General features: G+C 44.9%; 1 protein-coding gene across 3 annotated transcripts in view; it reads right to left on the bottom strand.

Annotated features, from left to right (window-relative positions):
• Positions 1–23,768, bottom strand: part of GALNT16 (polypeptide N-acetylgalactosaminyltransferase 16) — a 72,436-nt gene that overhangs the window by 19,433 nt on the left and 29,235 nt on the right. For all 3 annotated transcript variants that reach the window (XM_064512509.1, XM_064512508.1, XM_026095767.2), the window contains exons 2-8: positions 18,003–18,178; positions 14,917–15,015; positions 8,399–8,466; positions 5,904–5,969; positions 4,719–4,840; positions 2,651–2,738; positions 793–877 (exon numbers count right to left, since the gene is read on the bottom strand). In XM_064512509.1, the coding sequence (XP_064368579.1) occupies positions 793–877; positions 2,651–2,738; positions 4,719–4,840; positions 5,904–5,969; positions 8,399–8,466; positions 14,917–15,015; positions 18,003–18,178 (704 nt within the window). The remainder of the gene's footprint in view (positions 1–792; positions 878–2,650; positions 2,739–4,718; positions 4,841–5,903; positions 5,970–8,398; positions 8,467–14,916; positions 15,016–18,002; positions 18,179–23,768) is intronic.

Raw genomic sequence — 23,768 nt, 5'->3', positions numbered from 1 at the left:
ACTGTGTTCACCAACTAAACACAGTGTGAGAAACCTTGCTGGCTGCATGTACTGCTCTGTTGTTGGCAAGCTGGTTGCTTCTGGAGTGCAAAGCAGGGGCTCAAAAATTATGTAGAGGAATTGAATGATACTCTTTTTTATGTTACAAATAGGAAACTGTCTATGCTATGTCTATGCAGACAAGCACTGTGCCATTTTATATCAGGATTTATCACATTGTATTTCTCAGAGCTGTTTACATAGCAGTGAGGCAGGCAATAACTTTGAGCCACCAGAGTATTTTGTACGTAGACACACACTTTTAGGAGAGGAGCACAATTCTGTGCCCAAATTACTAGTCAAGATTCAGTTCCCACATCTGCTTTACACTTCCTGGGTGACTTTGTGCAAACTGTTTAGCCTCTTCATTTTTAAATTTTTCATGCGGAAGATAGGTGTAATTCGATTTCCCCATCCTCAAAGGGATTTCTGAGGCATCCAGGCAGTTGAGTGAGGGAGACCACAGAAATGAACATATAGAACAAGTGGCTTGTAGAGGCTGCATGTCTAGAAGCCTACGATAGTATATAGCTGCTATTTCTTACGATATTCAGGGAGTAATATCCTCAGAAAACATAGCTCTCAATATATTGCAAGATTTCTTCACAAATAACATGAAGAATTTGTCATGATCGAGGGAACACTGTGGCATTTTGTCCTCAGCAAGACAATCCCTGTATAGTCCTTGCCATACAGGTAAAAGCTTAGTAAAGGCATTTGGAGGGCTGCACACAGTTCATCAGAGACAACTACCTTATAGACTGTGTTGGGTCTGTTCTGGACATCTTCTGCTCTATAGGAATCTGTTCCCACTTAAAGTGAAGGCTCCAGTCAAATCCTAAGGAGGAAAGAAACATCTCAGACAGGTTTTGTTCTTGTTTTTCTACTAGCTTCAATGATAGTCCCCACCTTTATATCACAGGCTACTCCCCCTTTCCTTTCCTGACCTCCCTCACTGCCTACCGAGAAATGGCAGGAGTCTTATCCTAATGCATCCAAGAGGCTGCTGATTTTCCTCCCTTGGCATCCTCATCCCTTAGCGGTACAGGTCTCTGCTCCATTACATTCCACATCTTCAGGAGGGGGTTGTCAGTGCAAGATGTAATAATTAGCATTCCTGCATTTTGGCCAGTGTATCTTTCACTTCATAGTCCACCAAAGTTATGATGCTTTAATCAAGATACTCTGTAGAATGCAATGTATTCTGGGGGAAGAAAAAGGACTGTAGCTCACTGTAACCATTCCCCCTCCAAGCCTATTATTTATTTATAGCTGGCCTGTGATGGAGACTTGAGCACAAGACAATCACTAGGGTTACACCACTGTGAAAGGTAGCCACAGAGTGAGTAGCCTTTGGAGGTCAAAAAGTGTAGCAGTGAATCCCAGATGCCTACATTTTCTCTTGCCACAGAGGAGGGAGAAGAGCACTACGCACTGTGGGAGATCATAGGAACAGCCACAGTAGAGTGCAGCTGCCAGCAGAGAGGTGAAAATGCTTCTCAAAAGATACCATGAGAGGGTCTGGTAGATAGAAGTAGCAATTGGAAGTGCCTATTGGGCATCGATATATCTGTAGTATAGGGAGTGGTTGCAAACCAGACTCACACAAGGCAGGAGGTTTACCTCTGGGCTCTCAGCAGGAAGCGATCATTGTCTGGGGAAGCTAATGGAGAAGTATGCTGGTTGGAGGCACAGATTTTGCTGATGAGTACCTGCCCACTGCCTAGGACTACCTGAATTACTATCATAAGATGAATCACTCTCAGGGATGCAAATGTGGTATGCTCTGGCTTGTGTGTCATGAACATGTGTTTTAAAGTCCAAGTTCCCTCTGAATGTTCGTCTGTAACAGCCTGTGTGTGCAGGACACTTCTCAGGGAATGCTTTTAAACATTTTGGAGGGCCGTGCTCAGGCACTGCCACAAACCATGCAGTTCATGTGAAGTCACAGAACCAAATTTGAAGACTGTCGTGACCCTTTAACACCACATGGAGGAGACAGAGAGCCCGGGCATGCTGTGTGCCAACACAGTTTCACCTCCTCTGCTGTAGGGTGTCTTTCCCAAGGAGCAAACCACATCATGCAGAAACACCAGCTAATGCTGGAAGGACCAGATGGAGCACAGGAAGAGTGAATAGTTTCTAGGGGTGGCCCTTCCTCATCCTCCTTTCTTATCACCTTCATTCCCTTGCTAGAAACTGTAAAGAGAGGTCTCTCTGGGTTACGAGCAAGAAAACTGAGAGCACAGAAGGGGCACTTTTCAGGTCTGGCAGCTTGGCATGAGAGCTGCAGCCCAGAAATCCTGCTATTCACCTATAGTTAGGAGGTGTGAAGTGGCCAGAGGACATGGTGATATATTTATTCTGTTAAATAAGCTCTGGATTTGCAAAGCCCAATGACAGTGATGAAAGCTCAAGTGCAACTCAGTGTAGTTTGGTTTTGTTTTAACTCTACAAAAGATCTGACCTTGCAAATTGCAGGAGAAAGAGGACAGAGAACCCATCAGGAAAGAGCATCACTCTGCTTTCTTGAAAAGCTGAAGAGAATAACAATTATTTTTCAGGCACCATCCCTCTGGTCTAACTCACACAAGTCATTCATTGTACCCACCTCCCCTCAGATCTGCTGATGCTGCCAGGTAGGCAAAATTATCCAGGCTGATAACATCAATGATTGGACTCACCACTCGGGTATAATCCTGAAGGAGAGAGAGAAAAAGGGAAAGAAGTAATCAGGCTTTTCTTGAGGGACTGGCAAAGCTGCCTGAGATCAGAAAATATGAAGCTGGACATGTAACATGTAAATTTTTGCCTGGCTTCTCTAGCACAGTTCTGAGATGTGGGCAAGAAATCCATGGCCACTACATCCGAACACAGAGACAGTGGCTCTTAAATAAGCTGCACAGCAAGCACACAGAGAAGGAAGCCTGAGGCCCTGACCCCCAGAAATGCTGCTGAGACACAGCTCTATTTCCTGCCTAAGTCACCCGACATGAATCACTTCCAAAGGTTTTGTGCTTGTTTTTGCTATTTGCTGACAGCATACTTGGATGCTGTTGGAAGGCTGACTGCTCAGCCTCCCTTGAATTAACTCATTGTCATCAGCCCAGAAACGATCAACCCACAACCCGCTAATAAATCATTTTCCTAACAAGTTCCATCAATTAAGACCCTTACTTCAAAAAACATAAGACAAACTGAAAAAATAAATCAAGGAATTTGGGAATACTCTATTTGCACTAAGGGGAATATATATTTACAGTTTTTCTTTGCAATAGTTTTATTAAGTGAGAGCTGAGATTGTAACAATTTTTCAATGTCAAGAGACAGCACTAGAGAGAGTCTCGTGATAACAGAAGTCTATGATAAAACTGAGAAAGCTGGCAATGCGGGAAGCAGCATCCTGTTATTAGACACCTGCCAGCCTCCACTGTTGTGGCTCCTCCACGCCTCTCCTATCGAACCTCCATTCTGCACCTTGCAATAGCTCTTCCTGCTCTGACCTCTTTGGCCAGGATAGCACACCCTAGGCTAAAGCCTGTTGTTCATCCAAATTCCCACTGGCTGTGTGCTGTGGACAGCTACACAGAGGGAGCATGTCTGCACAGCCTATGCTCTATCAGCACTTACCTTAGAGCCTGGTGGCAACTGTTCCAACCCTCTAGTGATAGGACTGCTCAGGACAAGACTGAAATTTGAACCAGAACCCACACTGGAAACGTGGAAGGTAGGTCTGCAATAGGCTTACTGGAAATCTGCTCGCTAAATACAGCTGGAGTCAGCACCCTAGGTTTTGCAGCTCAGATACTTCACTGAAAAAAAAAGTCACGTCCTTTCTGCTTAGGAATCTTATGCTGCTGCCAGCAGCTTGACATTAAGAGCAGGAATATGGTAAACATTTATGGTCATCGGTGGTGAGCAGACATGAATACAAGGCAGAATTGGAGCCTCCACACCTTCTCCTGGGCCCCATTACTCCATGGGATCCTTCCTTTCATGAAAGGGGATAGATCCCAGCCACTTGCACTCTCCTCCATCTGCTCTTACAGCAGAGCCACATGTCCTCCCCTCCAGCCCTACCATGCAGACAGGGTGACAGCTGCTGATGTTGATATCTCTTATTCACTTTCCAACCTCACGTCAGTCCTTTCCCAAGTGAATCAGCAAAGGGACATCCCTGCACACACAGGCAGCACCGCTGCACGGGGAAGCCACCTGCATGCAGGTGGCGTGTGTTGGCAGCTTGGTGGAACCATTAAAGGAAGGAAGATTTTGGCAGTAGCAAGGCAGAGGGGAGGGTCCAGCAGCCAGAAGGAAGATGGAAACCATGTAAAGTTGCACAGTGTGTGTTGAGAAGGTGTCTACACTAGGTACAGAAATATGAAGTGAAGCACTTCCAGGAGACCTGAAGTAGGAGTCATGGTTTAAGGGTTATGCATTGTGCCCCATCTCTTAACACCTCTTGCCCCACCAATAGGAGAACACAGAATCCTGTCAGGAAGCATCTCATGTCCAACTCACTCAGGCTGCACCTTCCTCTGTGACGGCCTGTCTGAGAAAGGGAGCACTGGGGAAGGCGCTGTCATCACCAGCACTGCTCATGGCATGCAAAGGCAGAGGATCCACCAGGACAGGACAGGCCAGCCCTATACATCCCAGGGAGGGGGAACAGTGCTCACCTCTTTCACTCTCTGAAGCATCGGCTGCAGCCACTCGCTGTTGACTTCACAGTGACTGTCCAAGAAGGTGAGGATGTCAGCGGTGGCCATGTCAGCTCCTCGCACCCGAGAGCGAATCAGCCCTAGGATGAAGAACGAACAGTAGAGGAGCAGGAAGATTAGGAAGGTAAACAGCTGAGCCTGATTCAGAAAATAAAACACTTTGTGTGGCCATTACATGCGAACAGCAAGTGGCTCTTCGAATGTCACATCTCTGTCAGAAGTGGAGAGCATCTTAAGCAGGGCAGCTCCTCCGGAGGGCATGGAGCAAGCTGAGTCCTTCCAGCTTACAAGGAATGGCCTCAGGTATTTCACTTTTTCCCCATACCACTGAGCTTCCGTCTGGTTCCTGTCTTGATGACAGACCCCTTCCCCTCCAGCCCTCCCAACAGGTACATTGCTGCCACCTTATCTGCATCTACTCAGTGTCCTTCTCATCGCAATATTCCTTCTGTCTCTCTCAGAACTTCTACTGGACCAAGCACCACTCTCTGCTTGCTGCCTTTCTCACTACTTTATTTACATTTGTCCTTTATTCTGCCCTTTGTTCAGAGATGTTAACTTGGCCCGCAGATGTCTCTGTACTTTCTTACAGACCATCCCAGGCAGTGGGAGCCCCTCCCAAACTGAGCAGTCACTACTGTCTCCCCCTCCAGGCCTGCTGTGCCCCAACAGCTTTAGAAATATGTCAGCACGTGTGGGTCAGATTATAAAGCAGCAGGGGAAAGTCAGTGTTATCACATATGCATATAGGAGATATGCGAAATAATTTTCCTTAATTGTAGCTATTTATGACAGATATGGGGTAGTTTTTTTCCCTTTCCCACATCTACTAGATGACTTATTACTTTATACTATGGACATCTGCATTTATATTCATAAATATCTTAACAAAATGCAGTTCTTGTTCTAGCCAGGGCATCTGGACACCACTTCTCATTATTTAAAGTGTTAATGAGAGCACTGAAGCCTGAGAATTGATAAGCCAGGGTCTCCCTCCACAGAACCTCCAAATCAGGAAACCAAATCCTTATATTGAAAGAACAAACCGGACCCACAAGAAACAACATGCAGATAGCTGGCAGGCAGACAGGGCTATGTGGGAAAATCAGCAAAATCTTTGTACCTACAGTTTTCCACACTCACCTTCTCGCCGAGTGTTGCGTAGACACTTGACTTTTGGGATCTTGGTAAGGAGATGACAGTCCTCAGCTTAGATAAGGCAAAAAACATTTGGCACAAGTACATGAATGAGTTGGCTTCAACAGAGAGCTTCAATTAACCGTTCTCTTGCATATCCATGGGAGGGGAAATTCTGCTTTCACTTAATATCATATTAATCAGCCTGACGGCCTTAATCCTGTTGTCTGAAGGGTACACAAAAGAGCACTGCTTGCCTACCCGTCCTCCTTGGACAGCTAAACCTGTGCTTCCTAATGTTCAGAGGCACTGGGCCTTCACCCTTCTGCGCTCAACGTTTCACAAAAACAACAGGGCAGGGGCTAGCCATGTAGCACAAAGTGCTGTTGAGGTGGAGGGACCATACAGAGTCAGGACTTTAAATTACCGAAGTGCCAAGTAAAAGAGAGTCCTGTCATATTAAGTAATCTCATCCATTCTCTTTGTCCTTAGCACCTCAGCTGGGTATTTCCCATCATTTGTTCTCAGGGCAGTTTCTGCTTGCTTTTATTTAATATCAGCAACAGGGATTCGACCCACTTCCTCAGGGACACTGTTACATTAATACATGGATGCTTCATTGAGGTCTTCATTGGCAGCTTGCCAGAAGCCTATGGCATCCCTCATTTATGTTACCCAGGAAACATGATGGAGAGCAATGGCTACCAGGTCCAGCCCAGCTGTACCAATGACCACCAGGTCACACAGCTTTGCAAGGCTACACACTTACATGTGGTATGCCTACAAAATGCACTTCCTCTGTTCCACCAGGCCCTCCCATCCCTTATGTCTACTCCACCTTCCTTTTCATGTCTCCCACACCCCCTTTCCTGTTGTCATCCTCCCACAGACTCAGCACTCTGGAGAGGGTGCAAAGGCCATCAGCCAAAGTGCATCTCTTGGCATGCTTCTGCAGAAGCATTTCCATTTTCAAGGATTCAGGCAATCTGAAATACTGCTCTTGTGTGGGCATTTTGGCAGCTGCTGCACCATCCAAACGAAGTGGCAGGTGCTCTTGATTAAAAACTACTGAGATTTTGCTGGACATCTACTACAAAGGGAGGCAACACTCTTATCTTCGCCAAGTCACAATTCTAGGTAAGTACAGGAACCCACATCAAGTCATTCACCCTCCAGGAGTGGAGCACAACATTCTGACTGTAACTAATTGCTAGCACTGACACAGACCCTCTCTATCTTTGGAGCAAACAAGGCAGATTTAAAGGAAAGTGTCAGACCTCAAACGTGTACTAAAGAGCTCCATGCCTCCATGTATGTGCCTAAGTGAAGTGGTTGTAAGATCAAAAATATCCAGCATGCCACTACTGCCTGTGAGAAAAATGGGAGTTGTCATGGGATGGGTCTTTTTGAAAGTACTTCTATTGACTTAGGAGCCTCAAAGGGAGTTTTTAGCTGAGCCCTGTGCAGTGCTTGTCCCAGACATCCATCAGTGTCCATCTGGAATGCTTTGCCATTGAGGCTGGATTTGAATTTTCAGATGCCAAATGTGGGATACTTAGGACTGTTTGTTAGAGGTGCTCAGCCTCACAAAATTAATAAGTTTATCCACATCAGACCCTGAGGTCCTTAGAAACTTAAGTGCCCAGTCTCAAGATCCATTCTCAAGAATTTGGGGGGGGGGGGCAAAGCTACTTAAGTATTTAGCTGCAAAATCAAAAGAGCAATGCTTCCTTACCTCATCAGGCCAAGGTGGGCATTCACAGCTACCTGTAAAGTGTTCTGAAGGAGTAATTATCAATTATTACAAGCAACACAACTAGATTTAGATCTAGTGTACATCACAGGAGAAGCAGGAAGTCTTCTGCTCTGACACCTCACCACTATGGCACAACAGCCAGGAGCAAGAGCAACTGTAAGGACAAAGGTGGGCCCCCAGCCTCCAGTCTATGGGTCTGGCGGGACTCATGCACAGGACACTCCTTCCTCCTGTCAGGCTGCGGGAGAAGGCATGGTGCTATCTGAAGCAACAACCCCCCGCCATGGCCCCTTCAAGGATGCTTGGGATCTGTGACACCCCGAAACAGGCAGACAGCCCCAGCCCTGGCCTGCCTGCAGGACCCCAGGCAGCAGTTTTCAGTAGGCTTCACCACATCCTCTTGGTTTTTAAACTTCCCACAGCCGCTCATGTACACCAAATCTGTGTAAGTATCTGCACTAAACAGCTCATGAAACGGTGTTTAACAAGACTAGATGGAGCTCTGGCAATCAGGCCAAAACTGCTAAGCTGACAGAAAGGGAAGTGCAGGGGTGGAAAGAGCAGAAAGCACTGGCCTCTGCCATGTGCAGAAGCTAAACTGGACCCAGAAAAACCTCTTCCCTATTCCTTTTTCTTGCGCACAGACAAGAGAGTAACTCTGTGAGGGAGGGGAACTGAACGGAGCAAATAAAGGGGGAAAAGAGAAGGCAAGAAACAAGTGCAAGAGTAACAGATCCACACTTACGATCTGAGCTGAAGTCGTCTACCAAAATGATCTCCTGGATGAGACTGGGAGGGGTGCGGTTCAGGACGCTGCAGTGACCCAGGGAGGAAAGAGATGACCTTTGTGAGTTGCCGTAACAACAACAACAGTGGGACTGACACAAACCTGCTATGCTATGAATTACAGCAGGAATACCAAACTCCAATAATGTGGAAGGGAGAACCTTGCCCTCGTACCAGGGCACATCAGGATCCTGCCTGACAGGCAGGAACACCAGCTCCCTGTGCACCCAAGAGAGAGCACCCACAGAGAGCTAGGATGCTTGAACCAAACTGCACAGGGACCCACAGCCAGAGAGCTGGCTTCATGACTTGTCTGGGAGCAACTAGAAAAGGAGGCTGTGGCATGCCCTCTGCCTCAAAACAGAGGCAAAGCAGAGAGCACCACCAGCCCGGAGGCAGCTGGGAGGCAATTCCTGCCTGCCAGACTCAGGCAAAGCTCCCCACCACCAGGGAGTGCAAAGAGAGCTGCCACTTTCCTCAGCAAAAAGCCCCTCACGCAGGGCTCAGTGCCGCAGATGACAGCTACAGAAGCTTTCTCAGTGATTCCCTTCTTTGGGATAACTTGGCAGTTCTCTGGATTTAAGTTCTTTTTTCCTCTTTTGCCTATTTGTTCTTCCTCTAAACTGGCCATTATGCTTTCTGAGAGCACAGACCTTTTCTTAGGCTAGCTCCCACTGTACATTGCATTACCCTCAAAATTGCAATGGGTTTGTGTCTGCAGGACACAGGCTTTCACACACAAGGAATAAAAGCTTTCATGCTCCATGGACATCAGTGCAGTCTGGTGCCTAGGAGTCAGATTGGTTTGATTAAGATACTCACTGTTCTTTTATAACTTCTCTTGCAAAGCATTCCCTGCAGACCTGTAAACCTTTCCCTGCTATTCTTTGCTCACTTGTCAACATCTTTCTATTGTGGGGTCCAAAACATTGACCTCTTTGTCCCTCCCATTCATTCAAAATGCTCCAATTAATCTTCCATGACCTTTTTCAAGTCCCTTCTCTGGCTTTCCTTTAACCACAGATTATTCCCCTTCAAGCCTCTTTCTGTGTAGTGCCTCTGTACACAGACCAGGTCCTCATTGCCTTCAACAAGATTATTCGTGTGCTAAAAATCAGTCATGCTTAAGCACCTCGATTAAGAGGATAGTTATGAAAACTATAATATTAACAAAGACAGAGGCACTGTCCTCTTGGTCTTAGCAATCTGTCTCATTTCATCGGCACCTGCTCTTCTGATTTTGAGCAATTTGGAGAAAGATTGATGGCTTTTTTTTTTTTGGCTTTGTTTTATACAGGCAACAGACTACAAGAGTAATCCAATACTCCTAAGGATGGCCCACTAAAGCCATAGAGAAAGAAACTACTGTCTTGCTAAGCAGCATCAGTGATGGCTTCGCATACTGAGCCAAAGTTCCCTTAGTCTGGGAGGGTTTTCAGCACGTTGCAGAATCCTGACTGCTCTGTTGCTCATTATCACATCCCACTCTATTTCAGACTTACGTTGCTTCATACCTCCCTGTGAGTATTTGTATTTTGAGCTTATATGTCCCTAGATGACTGAGCCTGCATTTTTCAAAGCTGAATCTCATTTTTTTCCTTTAGCTTCTACCCCTCTGGATCCTCTAGTATCAAGGGGTGTGTATGGGGGGAGTGTTCCTCTTTGCACTGATGAGTGCAACTTCTCCCAGCACAGTCATCTGAATATTTTACAGACAAGGTTGCCCCATGCAGAAATTCTTATCTGTGCAAACGCAATGCACAGCATAAGCAATTCGGACGGGCTGCATTCTCCACCCTGCAGTATAATGGCTGTGAAATGGCATTCTACACCTTCTCCTGCTACCCCATTAGCAATGCTCACAGACATTTTCTCCACAAGTTTCAGATCTTCCAACTCTATATAACCGGAAAAAAACGGAAACGTTTTGTTCCCTCTTCCCCAGCTCTCCACTGATTTCCCAGTAGAGAGGAAATATTCCTTGGGCAGTTCACAGCTCATTCTTCAATGCCCAGCTCTGCTCCCAGGTTGTTGTGAAACCTTGGGAAAGGTACCTAATCTTCTTTGCACTTTGTTTTCCCTGTCTTTTTAACAAGGAACGCAGCAATTCTAGTATTTCTCTTCAGTGAGGTGCGGAGACCGGCATGACAATCTTTAACTCTTAGGCACAAAAATGTATTATTAGGACTCCAAATTCAAATGACAATTGCCTTATACAGCACAAAAACAGACACATGCCAGTTTGTTTCTCTTGTCTCATGGATTCCTTGCCTCCTTTGCCTGTTCTTACAGTTTCTGTCATCTTCCAGTATCATAGTCCTTACCCTGCTCCATCACACCACATCAGCATTGCCAACAAGTTTCTCTCCTCTGCTGATCTGTCCATCTCTCATTAGCTCACAGATGCTCCCACTTATTCCATTGTTAGCAGTGGAGCATCTCTTTTCTCCTTTGCTCTGAAATTGTCTCCTTTTTTTTGCCATTACTTAAACTGTCAAAGCCATTCTGTCAAGTTTTACAGTGAACTACTGCACCAAATACTATAGCATTTTAACATTATCCTTTCTAGGAGGATATACAAAGGCTGTCTGCATAGGCATTGAACTACTGACAGCTGTTCGAGTCTGTTGACTTAAAATCTAACCATTCACCCTTACATTTGCACCCAGAGACAAACAGTACCCATAATACTGACTGAAATAAAAGAGAAAGAGAAAGAAAGGCATCAGACAGCAAAGCAGTTGATTTTCCCTTCTGCAAGAATGGTCGCCACAGCAGAAGTGATGGTATCACTTAATGACTAATCAGGCAGATGCAGCAATCACACAAAATGGCTTTTGAGTGACAGTTATCTTTGAGGGTGTATGGGATGCCAAGCAAGTAACTGGTTTGAGAGTGACAGCTGTGTCCTGCAGAGGAAGTGACATCAAGCAGACAAGCAGCTCTTGACTGACTGACATCTCCTGCAGAACAGAAGATGCTAGCAATGAGCCATTTGAAATGCCATGCTCACAGTTACTGGCCTATTTCACATTTTTTTTCCTACGCTCCCCTCCTTAGTCTCTTGCTGGATCTTTTTAACCAGTTGCTTTCCTTTACACTGAAAACAAACCAGCAAAGTCTGTCTGAAGGACTCCCTGTATCAGACCAACTGCATTTGAGGCAGCATGGCCTGTTCATGTGCCAGCCTGGTCCCTACAGGGGCTCACATGCTGGTCTGCTCCATGCAGCAGGTCCAGTCACCTGCCTCTTCCTTCGGTGGAGAAGGAAAGCAGCTGGAGCCCACAGAGGGGGGCAGCCTGCCCATGCTGCCTCCAGGGACCAAGAGGGATGACTGAGGAGGGCTAGAGGGAAGTTATTCCTCCCCACAGTCACTTCCCTCCCCCCCACCCCCATACCCAAATGCTTCTCCCACTCCCAAGTGGCAATAACAGTGCATAATCCCCATTTTTTCTACCCAGCTGCAACAGCAGAGTTCCCAGGGCAGAAGGAAGATTTCAGCAGCTGCTGCCAGGGGTGCATGTGTGAGAGTGTGTGTTGCACACGTACACATTTGGTTAGCAGGAAGCGTCTTCAAATCAGGAACCGGGCCCTACAGCTGGCAAGATTAGACCAACATGAAATAAACCATAATGTATGAGTCTCATCTCTGCATCTCTTCTGAAGATCTTTTCCTACCAGCATTGCCACTAAGTTGCGTTGCCCTGCAGTCATCTGAACAGCATGGGAGACAGTATCTGGCTGTTCTTCCCAGACTTTCCCACAGTTTTACAGCTGATTTTGGAGTGCCCAGATTCAGGCACTTACCAGCCAGGCTTGCAAAGGTCTCAAGCATCAAAACTTCATCTGGCAGCACATATTCTACTCACCTCCGAAGACTGGGCCTTTGAAAAAATTGTCAGCCATAGAAAGTTTTGCCCTCACTGTTGCTCATTTTCATCAGCTGTCCTCTTTCACCTTCACTGCCTCTTATAGCCTACCCATAATATAATTATGATCACTAAATTTGGAAAAAGGCCCATAGCAACAGTGGCATCATATTTAACTTTCACCAAATGCATCTCAAATGGTTAACTCAAGTTATCCTGCTCTACCTAGCTTACAGAGGCTGTTATGGATGTAGAAATAATGACAGTCTAGAAGCCTGACTAGTCAGCAGGGTAGCAGGCAGTGCAATTTTATGCCTCCTGTTGTTTAATATCACTGTGGTCCTCTGCAGACTCGCAACCAGGCCATAAACTGAGTAGAACAGAACAGTCCTGTCCCTTTCATACTTGACATATCCCAAAGTGCTGTAAAATAATTGGTTGTAAAATAAATGGTCGGCACACTGACTGTGTAGGTGAATTCAGCAACAATTATTCTCACAGCAATAACTCAGCCTGGCACATTCAAATGTGTTTTGCTGAAAGACACGACTCTGGGGTTAAAGATGTCATCTTGAAGAACACCCTGAAATCTTCAACTCCCTTCATAATGGCACTGTCAAGCTGCAGTCAAGACTCAGCCCCTTGCCTCTTCTAACAGGATAGCCATGACCTGAGCCTTCACCTTTGCGTATGGGTGTCAAATCTCCTGTGCCTCAAAAGACAAGGCTACCAGCCAACACGTGGTTGTGTGACATTACAAATACTGCTAGAACCCAAGCAGCCTTTGTGATCCTTAGTCAAACAGCTATAAATTGGGGAAAATCTTTCTGACATTTGATGTAAGCAAGGAGTACATCAGGTGCACTGGTTGCAAACCATCCAGCAATAAAGACTCTAGTGGTAACCAGAGGCCGGGGAGGAAATGTCAGCCAGCCCATCATTTGCAGTGGAGCACACTGGGTCCATCACAAATGCACTCCCTCAATGGCAGCAGCAAAGGGATCAACTTGAACAGATGGGTCATCCCCCTTTCAAGGGCTCTGTTGAGAGGTCTGGGTTGCAGAAAACCTCAGAGAGCAGCTGAGATCACATCTGAGGCTGGTGAAACCACATTTGGAGTACTGTGTCCAGTTTTGGGCTCCCAGTACAAGAAATACATGGACATATTGGCTTAGGTTCAGCAAAGGACCACTAAGCTAATTGAGGGATTGAAGCAACTGACATAAGAGGAGAGGTTGAGGAGGCTGGGACTCTGGAGGAGAGAAGTCTAGACAAGAGAAGGCTCAGGCAGGTTGTGGAGTCTCCACCTTGGATATACTCAAAACCCGACTGGACATGGCCCTGACCAACCCGCTCTAGCTAACCTTGCTTGAGCAGGGGGTTGGACTAGACAATCTCTAGAGGTCCTGTCCAACCTCAGCTATTCTGTGCAATTCTGAGAGCATGGTGTTTGTTTAGATCCAACACCCCAGCAAGCCCGGCCTGCTGATGCATTAGCAACCCTCATCTGCTAATCAATGCACATCACCTCCACAGGATCTGAATATTAGTTTCTCCCTCTATAGATTACTGCTGCTCTAAATGTCATCTTCGCAACATTTTAACTATTGTGGCATCTGGCTATTTAACTGGCTGCCTTGAGATTTTCTTAAAGTTCCTGCTATCCTGGTTTCTGAGCACCTAATCATTTACTGTATGACCTACGATGTAATCAGCAGAAATCTCCTGCCGTTGCCCTAGCAGCACCATGGCTCCAAACAAATCTGCTCATTTTCTGAACAGTGGCTCTGTAGAACTCATTTTATGGTTCAAATGAAAAGGAAAGGAGAGAGGTAAAAAAGCAAAATGTGTTAATGCAGTACATACAGGTTTCTGGAAACAATGTGGAAGCAAACCTGGCAGACAGAAAACCAGCCTTCCAGCCATAAGGCCAACTTGAAAAAGCCTATTATTTATTCACAAAGCACATTTATGTAAGTCCACAGGACCTGACAGAGGAAGAACCAGTGATGATGAATAATGCATTCTGGCTAGCAGTACTATCAGCTCAACCTTCCACCTGAGCAATTTGCTCTTCCTTCAGCCTCCACAGGCTGTTTCGGGACCTGCTTGCAAGCTTCAGGGACCCTTTGAGCAACTATTTGAAAAAATCAGAGAGGGCAGAGGGCATGTTTGTGTAAAAACTAAAAGGAGAAGAGCCTCCCCAGGTTCTGCAGGGGTGACAAGGAGCAGAAGGCGTAGCTGGAACATTACTCTGCGGTGCAGATAATTGCATGTCCCCATCTGCTTGGGGATTCTGTCAGGCCCTATGCCACACATTTACCTGGTGAGTTGTGGCACTACTGATACTCAGATATGAGCAGCCACAAATATGAGGTAGCAAAGGTCTATCTAGCTGCTCCTTGCAGATATGCTCTGTCCTTGAAGATTTATCTGTCTCACTGATCTAGGTCCTGACCTGTCCTTGTGGGCCAGCTGGAGAACAGATCACGAGCACTTGGGGGAATGCAGCCACTTTTCTTGCCCAGCCTGTGGAACATATCTAATCCCCGCACCAGTGACCTTTTGGGTACCATCATACAGGCTCTGCACTCTTCACTGAACTCACCTTTTCACCGTGCGCAGTAGGGTGGAGCGAGCCTCATTGTGGAAGGTGATGATGAGGCTCGTAGCTGGCAAGTCTGTGTCATAGCGTACAGAGGCGCACCTGCAACATGGGAGAGGAAAAGCCTAAGCCAAACGCCTCCTTGCAGCTGCCGCTGAGGCAATGTGCCTAGAATTTCTGAAGTAGGAGAAAATAACGTGCCAAAAACAGTGCAGTGGAGTTGCAGCAAGGGAGGCATCGGCAACTCCTGCACCAAGATCGGTGAAGTTAAATAGAACAATGAGATGAAAGACTAGTGCCCATTCAAAAGCAAAATTTGACAGCCCTGAAACCTAAACTCAGTACAGCATGCTGAGGAGAATGTGTGGTTTTCCTGGAGGCCAAAGATTCAACATCATGGATTCTAGTCCCTGGATTTGCCAGTGATTCATGTAAAATCATTTCTTCATGCATAGGACATGTACACACTAAGGATGCATGGAGCTTGTAGATTCAGGTATTAGCGTATTAAGGCTTTACAGGAGAGGAAAATGCTATCTAGCACTGTGACCTGCATTACAGAGCTGCTCAGGCTCAGTGACTTCTCTTTTGAACACTAACACCTCTGCTGGCAATGGAAACAATTCCTTCTCACCTAACTTTGTAATGTTAGGTACACCCATTCATTCATGTACTCAGAACCATGGATTAACTCAGGATCAGCCGGCACCAGGGCTTCTCTCAGCCTTGTGGAGAACAAGGATTCTTGAAGGAGAGTAACTCACAGACTTGCATCCTGGATTCAGTTCAGGCAAATACTAAGAACAGCAGAAATGGGCTGATCTGCTCCTCCAGACTCTGCCTTCTTCTTAACTTTCAGCCAGTGACAAATAGCAATCAGTCTGCACTCATTCCTTGCCTGATCAACAACCCATCCCTGGAATTGTGGCCTGGTGTTTTTAACTGCTCAAGGCCACACTTAGACTGAATCAGTTCCAGGAGGGAATACAATTCATTTCTCATGACTTTATAACCACTAACCACTATTTTACTTCCACATTTACGTACTATTTTTTATGACTATTACTAAAGTGTTACTTTTTTTTTATAACCACATTCAATCCTACTGCTTTATGACTATTCTAAGCTATTAATATTTTTCATTGCGATATTTTATTAAGGGGAGAACAGCTTCTTACTGCAGTTTTCAAACATATAAAGAAGCCTCGATAAAGGCCAAAGAGGAAAACTTTAGACCAGGCAGGAGACATATCACATTTACTATTGCTTCAGAATAACTCCATGACTTAGAAACAATAAAACCTATTAATGCAATAGGAAGTGGAAAAGCAGAAGTTGGCATATGTGTTATCTGGGGAAGAGATCCTAAGATCTCAGCATTACTACAGCATCACAGAGGACAAGAAAGAAGTTTGTGCTTGAAAGTTGGGCCTCTTTCTTTTGGATCAAAGAACACCTATATGCTGTGTCAAAAGGAGCTTGTGGGATGTTCACTTAAGTATGCCCAAGCTCTGTCTGTATGCTGGAGAAAAGTGACGTGTTAATGACATATTGACCCCCCTAGTCCTTAAACTCAGGACGAGATCAATTCATGACACAAGGAAAGGCTTTCTCAAACCACATCTAACCGGTACTAGCTCTCAGAGCCATCCTAGCATCCATTCCAAGATTGCTACAAGCCAAGTATTCAAACATAGCTCCCCCACTCCCACACTGCTACCCCTGCAAAGCAGAGGAACATGGGATTAGGTTTATCTGCTCTAATTATCTGCTCAAAGTCTCCCCATTGCTAAAGGGAATCCTTGCAAAGCTAGGGCCTGTAATGGCTGTACCTTTCCAGGAAATCACATACATGTTCACAAGAAGTGTGCTCTGCATGCTACTGCAGATCACAGATCAAAATAAATAATAGTTCACCTTTGAAAGGGGCAGTTTTTACGCCAGAAGATGGTGGTAGATTAACATAAAACAGCAATTCTGCATGGCGGGGAGAGTTGTGAGTAACATAGGACACAGCACTGCTGCCTCTGAGTCACTAGTGAGCCAATCCCAAGTACTCTGCTGGGAGACAGGAGCACAAGACTTTCATCTCACAACCAAAGTCCCAGCTGCTTGCATTCACAAAGCACCCTGATGGCTGTCAGTGCTGGCAGGCTCACAAAGCTTCGTTTCTCCTGACATCCCTCCACAGTTCCAATAAAGTTAGATGACAGGTTTCCCGTTCCCAGCAGCTGTGAGGCATTGCTGTACAATGCTAGGTAGGGTCTATGTTCCAGCCCAGACAGACCACCATTACAGACATGGTTAGCGTGCTTCTATTTTTTCTCCATTCAGGTAGGCTGTTTTACACTATACTATCACGATGAAACATACAGTTTTCAAGGTACAGTCCTTGTACATCCTTCCAGGTGAAATGTGCTATAGAAATTACAAGATAATTACATGAGCACTACTAGCAATTTAAGGATAAATTTAGTCAGCAGAATAAATTCACCCCCAGTGAAACAAGGACAGAGCGATGAGCATTTTGCAAGCCATGAAATATTCATTGCATGAATATTAAAATCATGTTAGTTTCATCCCCACCTCAGCAGCACTCATCCAAACTGTAACACTCAGGACAGAAAATGCACCAAAGGAGCTGCAGACAGCCCAGGCTGCTGGTGAGAAACACAGCAGCTAAAGCAGGGCTGCAACAACTGTGCAACTTACAGGCCAGGACAGAGGACACGGAAAATCCATGAGTGAGAGAGGAGTTATGCAAAACAGCTGCCAGTTGAGCAATTTGAGCTTCAGTAGAGGGAATGTGCTGCAACTCAAAAGCTGAAATAATAAGTCATTGCTAGGCTGGGAGAAGAGATGCTAGAAAAGCAACAAGGTGGGGCTGAATTAATCAGGGATCTCTTTGCACATTTGAGACCCTTCCAGATAAACTGTGAAACAAAGTGAAGCAATGGACTGAGCCTGGGGGGAAAAAAAAAAAAAAAAAACCTGCTCGTTGTTAACATTGCAGAACAACACAGGAGGCCACTGGACTCACTGTGCCAAGCAGTGGCTGGGGCTTGGACCAAGCAAGGCCTGTGTGATACCTGTAATGCCTGGTGTCCCGAATGGGCCGATCGCTGCCGAGTTTGTCGCTCTCTAGCTGATTAAAAGCATGTTGGCGGTAGGGGTCTTCTCCGGCCTTCAGCAACTTTGAAGACAAGTAAGCCTTTTCGTCAAAACCCCTCCAGCTGTTCTTCTCTCCTTGAGGAGCCCTTGTCATCTAGAGCAGAGACAAGCATCAGCATCAGGGAGAGCAGTTGACTTACATTTAGACACTCATAATTAGCTCAGACACACATACACTAAGGCAGGCCATTTGCCACAAGTCTCGAAGAGACTCAGGTAGTGGAGGAAGGCAGGACAGGCAGGGACTTGGAAAGGAAAGCAGGAAACCCTCACAGAAGTGATGTTATAATTGCCCTCTCCCAGAAAAATTACAGGCCTCTTTCTCCCCACCAACTCAGATTGAGATGAAAACTGTTTCGCTGATAGCACAGATGGAGCCAAATTCTCTTTAGCACTTGTTATACACAACATGCTAGACTGCAGGCATGTGGAAACCCTTCCAGGCAACATGGGCTTGAAAGCAGCCTCCAACCAGTGTGCTGAAATACAGTATTTTGAGGAAAAACAGTTTCGGCCTTTTGTTAACAACTATCGCATACAAACACCAGCACAGTTGATTTTACAGGTCCCAGCTGTGCCTTGTCCAGTTTTGGCCAGTTTCTCACAAGAAGTCCATAACTGAGTTAAAAACTGCATGTGATTGTCTCCAGTCCCAAGCAAGACCTTGAAAAACTGGCCTATCCTCTCTCTTCTGCTTAAAGGCTTCTTGATCATCCTGCATCTGTGTATTTTCCATGTTTCTTTAGCTTTCTTTCAAAGGCTGCAAAGTCAATGCAACACCAACACTCGAAAACCATTGATTAGAGCTCCTGGGAGGGAGGAAAGTCACACTTCCAGCCCCACTGAACTCTATTAGAATTGAGATTTTGGTTGGAAACAACCTAAAATCAGTAAAATACCTGCTATAAAACAATTGAGATTATTTATACAATAAAAGTAGTCCAACAACCAGAACAAATCATCTATGGTAGCAGTTTGCTAGACTAAATCATGCAAGAGCCATAAAATGCTCTCAGCCTTGTATGAAGGAGTCCTGGAGCTCTCTAAAACTGCTGGAAAGATCAGATTCTGGCACAGTTATACCTCAGTCCAAAGCGCGAGACAGTCCCCCAGCCTTGAGATCCTTCTGTGTAAAATAGTTAGGATTCCCTCTAATATTAGGCTTGATCATGTTTCTCTTCCTGCTATAACGCTCCTTTCAGGAGTTTTGGAGGACAAGAGACCATAGACTGGTCCCCCCCCTAGCACACAGGGGTTGCTTGAGCTGAATTGCTTTCTTGATGGGGTGTGAAACAACTCAGAGCCCCAGTGCCATAGCAAATTCCCAAAGAAGGAGAATATTTAGAAGAACAAATGTCTCTGCATCTTTCCCTGAAAAGTGGTACTCAGTAGTTCAGACAGCTTGAAGAGAGTTAGACAGTTGGGTAAGGTGATGGCAAATGAAATTCAGTGTAGACAAGTGCAAGGTAATGAACATTAGAAGGAAGAGATTGAACTACTCACGCACCGTGATGGATTCTAAATTAGCTGTGACCACTCAGGTTAAAGATCTGAGTGTCACTGTGGACAGCTGAATGAAACCCTGTGCTCAGTACGCAGAGGTGGAAAATAGAGCAAATAGAGTGCATTGAGAATAGGACAGAGAAAATTGAAGCTATTATAAATGCTATTATATAAAATCAATGATAACTCAGCAGTCAGAGTGCAAGTTTTGTCAAACCAGTCTCTGGAAGGATCCAGCACAAAGAGAAAAGGTACAGAAGTTATTGAGGAATAAAGGGAAAATTAAAGGTTGGGACTACTTAATTTGGAAAGAAAATGAATGAAGAGAGGAAAAAAAAATGAAAGAGGCCCATAAAATTGTGCTACTATACCCAAGGTCAGCCAGATGCTCAAGTTTCCCTTTCTTATAATACAAGAATAAGGGGAATGTCTTTTCATAGGAAAAAAAAATCCACACCATTTTCAGCACAAAGAAAATTATTCAAACAAGCATAATTAAACTGCTGCATATGGATTCACCCTAGTTTAAGATTCACATAGATATATTTTATGCAAATATTTTACCTTTTTCTTTCTCTCTGAACAGAGAGAGCCCTGCTGTATTTCAGTGGAGCATGGAGTCCTGCTTCCTTCCGCTCACAGTAACTGCTGCCACAGGACTGAATTTTCTCTTCAGTTAGCTGGATTAAGATGAGTACTTCATATCTGTATGGGTGGTTTCCTGCTTCTTAAACTCTCCCTTGAAACTGTGTTTTCAGTAGTAGGAGAAACCTTTTCAGTATCTCTAAAAACTGAAATGTTTTTCTCCTTTTTTAATTTATATTAAAAATTTAATCAAACTTAAACTTCCATTTCTATTCTTTCTCCTGCCCTAGGAAACAGCACTGATTTGTTGCAAAAGCGCAGCTCATTCTGTGACTTTAAACATATTGCAGTCACTCACGCTTTGCTAGCTATCCTGTCTTCCAAGCCCCAGGTAACTAACAGCTGCCTGCGGTTTACATTGCCATGCGCATTGTGCAAAGTGCTTTAAGCACCCTTTTGTCAGGACCCACACGGGCCGAGGGCTTCCCATCCCTCGCAGTCAGGGCCCATCCCATTCCCATCCCTCGCAGTCAGGGCCCATCCCACTGCCCCAAGGGAGCAGGGCAGCTGGGGGCAGCCCAGGGGCACCCAGCCCCGGGCCAGGCTGAAATGGGGTCTGGGCGAGGGGAAGGGAGGCCCGCGAATGGACAGGGAGGCTGGGAGTGCCCTCAGAGCCTACATGTGTTTAAACTTGAACTCCTATACCTGAGTCATCTAGACAGTATGGCTCTCACATTATCACTTTTTAAAATTGAGTTATAAGTAAAGAAGACGAGGAATTAATTTTCACTTAAGAACATTTCTCATTTTTATCGTGATCAATATCTCTTCATGTGCTCTTTAAATGAGGAAAAAAGGAGGATTCAAGGATTTATAGTTCAGACAGCCTAACCTCAATTCCCAGAAAGACACTGTAACAGATAATCAAACAAACTATGTGAGCACCTAGACAATAACAAAGTAATAAATAAAAGCCAACTAAGATTTGTTAAGACTGCATTATATCAGGCCAACCTAATTTTCTTCTATGACAGGATAACCAGTCTTAAGAACGTGAATAGCAGTAAATATGACATGTTATGACTTTGGTAAGGCTTTTGAGACAGTCTCATAAGAAGTTCTCATTAGCAAGCTAGAGAAAAAGTAGTCTAGATGAAACTACTGTAGAATAGGTTGGAAACATCAGATTTCCAACCAGAAAACTGGATGGGAAGCCACAGTCAGAGCAGAGCTACCAACTGTTCACTATCAGAAGGGAGAGGCTATGGTGAATGCAGGTCTTCAACGTTTTTTCTGGATCTAGCATTATTCAGCATTTTCATAAATGGCTTAGATGTTGAGATAGCATATGTTTATTAAGTCCATAGGAAATCCAGGAAGAACATCAGACACGTTAGAGAACAGAATTAGAATTCAAAATTATCTCAACACAAAAAATTGTCTGAAAACAATAAATGCAATTCAGTAAAGGCACCACAAACTACTACAGTTCAGCAGGACTGTACTAATCTAAAACACGGAAGAAACAGCAAAGTAGCAGCTCTGCAGAAAAGCCCTGGGTGTTACAGCTCATGAAACAACGCAACAGCAAAGCCCAATATGGAGAGAATAGCAAATATCATACTTAGTGGAGCCCAGACTGCTACAAGTAAGCCTGGCAAAGTGAATATGAAAAAAAAATTTAAGAACAGACTTCTTGTATCAGACTCATTCCTGGAATTTAGATGTTTGATTATAGGACATTTATCACTTAATTCAAAACATATTTGTCAGGAGCTGCACCAGTTCTCTATGAAACAGTAGCTAGTTCCCTGCCAAACCAACTGCAGTGAGCAGGCTGACTTCCACCCCTCCTTCCCCTCAACACTTCTCACTTCAGGAAGAAGTCAATATAAGCACATATGAGCTTTGGGTATATTTAAAGCACAGTATGTACAGCTGAGTGCAGAGGTAAGACTTTTACCAAATCACTAGGACATCTCATACCCTACAGCTCTCCATGCAGCTGCACACCCTATATCCCCACGCTTCAGGCTGGAACTACTAGTGGGACTTGCGGGAGCAGAAGTGCCCAGTTCCTTCTGACTGGTGCTCTGTGACAGATCAAAGAAATTTACTACATGAAAGCTAAAGTAAAGATGAATAGGCACTGGAAATTTGAGTGTCTAGACTAGGGATTAGCAAAGCTATTTGCATAAATTAAAGCTTGACCCAAACGTAGCTGAGACCTCCAACAAAATTCACATACCAACATTTCAAGAAATACTGTAAGTGTTTTTCTAATCTCACTTCACCATTTCTCATTTTCACATACATATTACTTTCACCCTTTCAGTGAAAAGACTGAGTTGCTCTTCTGATGTTGAAAGCATGTTCTTATTTGCGTTTTGACACTGTTCAAGAGATCATCAACTATTTAAGTGGTTAAATTAATGTCATAAACAAGGGATTAAGGGAAAAGAATTAATACCATGCAAGTTTCTGGAAATCTGAGAGCCTCATTTCTCAACTACCACAGAGATACTTCTCTAGGCTTGATCACTAGTAAGATAACAAGGCTACAATATAGACAGTGCCATTCACCTCAGCACACTGTCAGCATCTGTCATGTCAGACACAGGCATGCCAGCTCCAACCATGAGAAAACAGCCACTAAAATCAGAGCAGTTCGGGAACTCAGGTCCCAAGATATTTTTTGTAGCAGCAGGTTCGTGAAATTCAAAAAGAATAACCATACTTCAAGGGCTGTAAGATCTCATTATTTAACATGAGTAAGGTGTGCAAAACAAATGCAAGTGCAATTAATCATTTTACAGTTAGTGGAAGGTTAATCCAGCAGCATTTTTACATGACAGGATGTATACTTTACAGACCTTACGTATCTTTATTATGGGTGTTTGTACAACCGAATAAACAGAGCAGGGACTTCCATACTTCTCTTTTTCGTTTTAGGCTCATTTTCATGATTGTACCAGCTCTGTTGAATGCCCGTACAGAAAAGCATCAATCACACACCTACCCCGATACATGTCTTTTCAAGGAAGAACAGGACTGTTGTAATTGATATTATTTTCCTACATAAATGAATACAAACAAAGCCAGGGAGTAACAACCCCATTAAACCTCCCTCTCCCCAAAAAACCTTCCTTTTGATTTATTCCACCATCCTGCAACAGCAGACAGGCCAGCCTCACACACCAGCCATCACTGTGCACAGGGATGCTATGGAGACACTTGCTACCTAGTGCTGCCCTGCATTACATAGGTTGCCAACCTGGCTTCCCCAGTTTCAAGAAAGGCAGGCAATAAAAACCTACAGTTGTAACTGCACAAGTTTTGTGCCCCAGGGTCTGATTCACCCCTTCAGGAGCTTTGTCAACATTGCTGCAAAAGAATTAAGAGAAGATCAACACACTGTTTCTTCCCTTTGGTCTCTGTAAACTATATCCTGGCACATGTACGGACTCTGAACAGTACACAGCACAGACAGGTCAAGACTGGGAGCTGCAGCAGCTCCCAAGAAAGTCCCCAGAGATCCTGCTTCCCCTGGGAGCAAGCTCCTGTTGATGGGCTGAACCTGCAAGATGTTTTGAGCA

This window comes from Dromaius novaehollandiae, chromosome 5, assembly GCF_036370855.1.
Source record: "Dromaius novaehollandiae isolate bDroNov1 chromosome 5, bDroNov1.hap1, whole genome shotgun sequence".
NCBI classification, from domain to species: domain Eukaryota; kingdom Metazoa; phylum Chordata; class Aves; order Casuariiformes; family Dromaiidae; genus Dromaius; species Dromaius novaehollandiae.
This window is presented reverse-complemented; position numbering and strand designations above follow the sequence as displayed.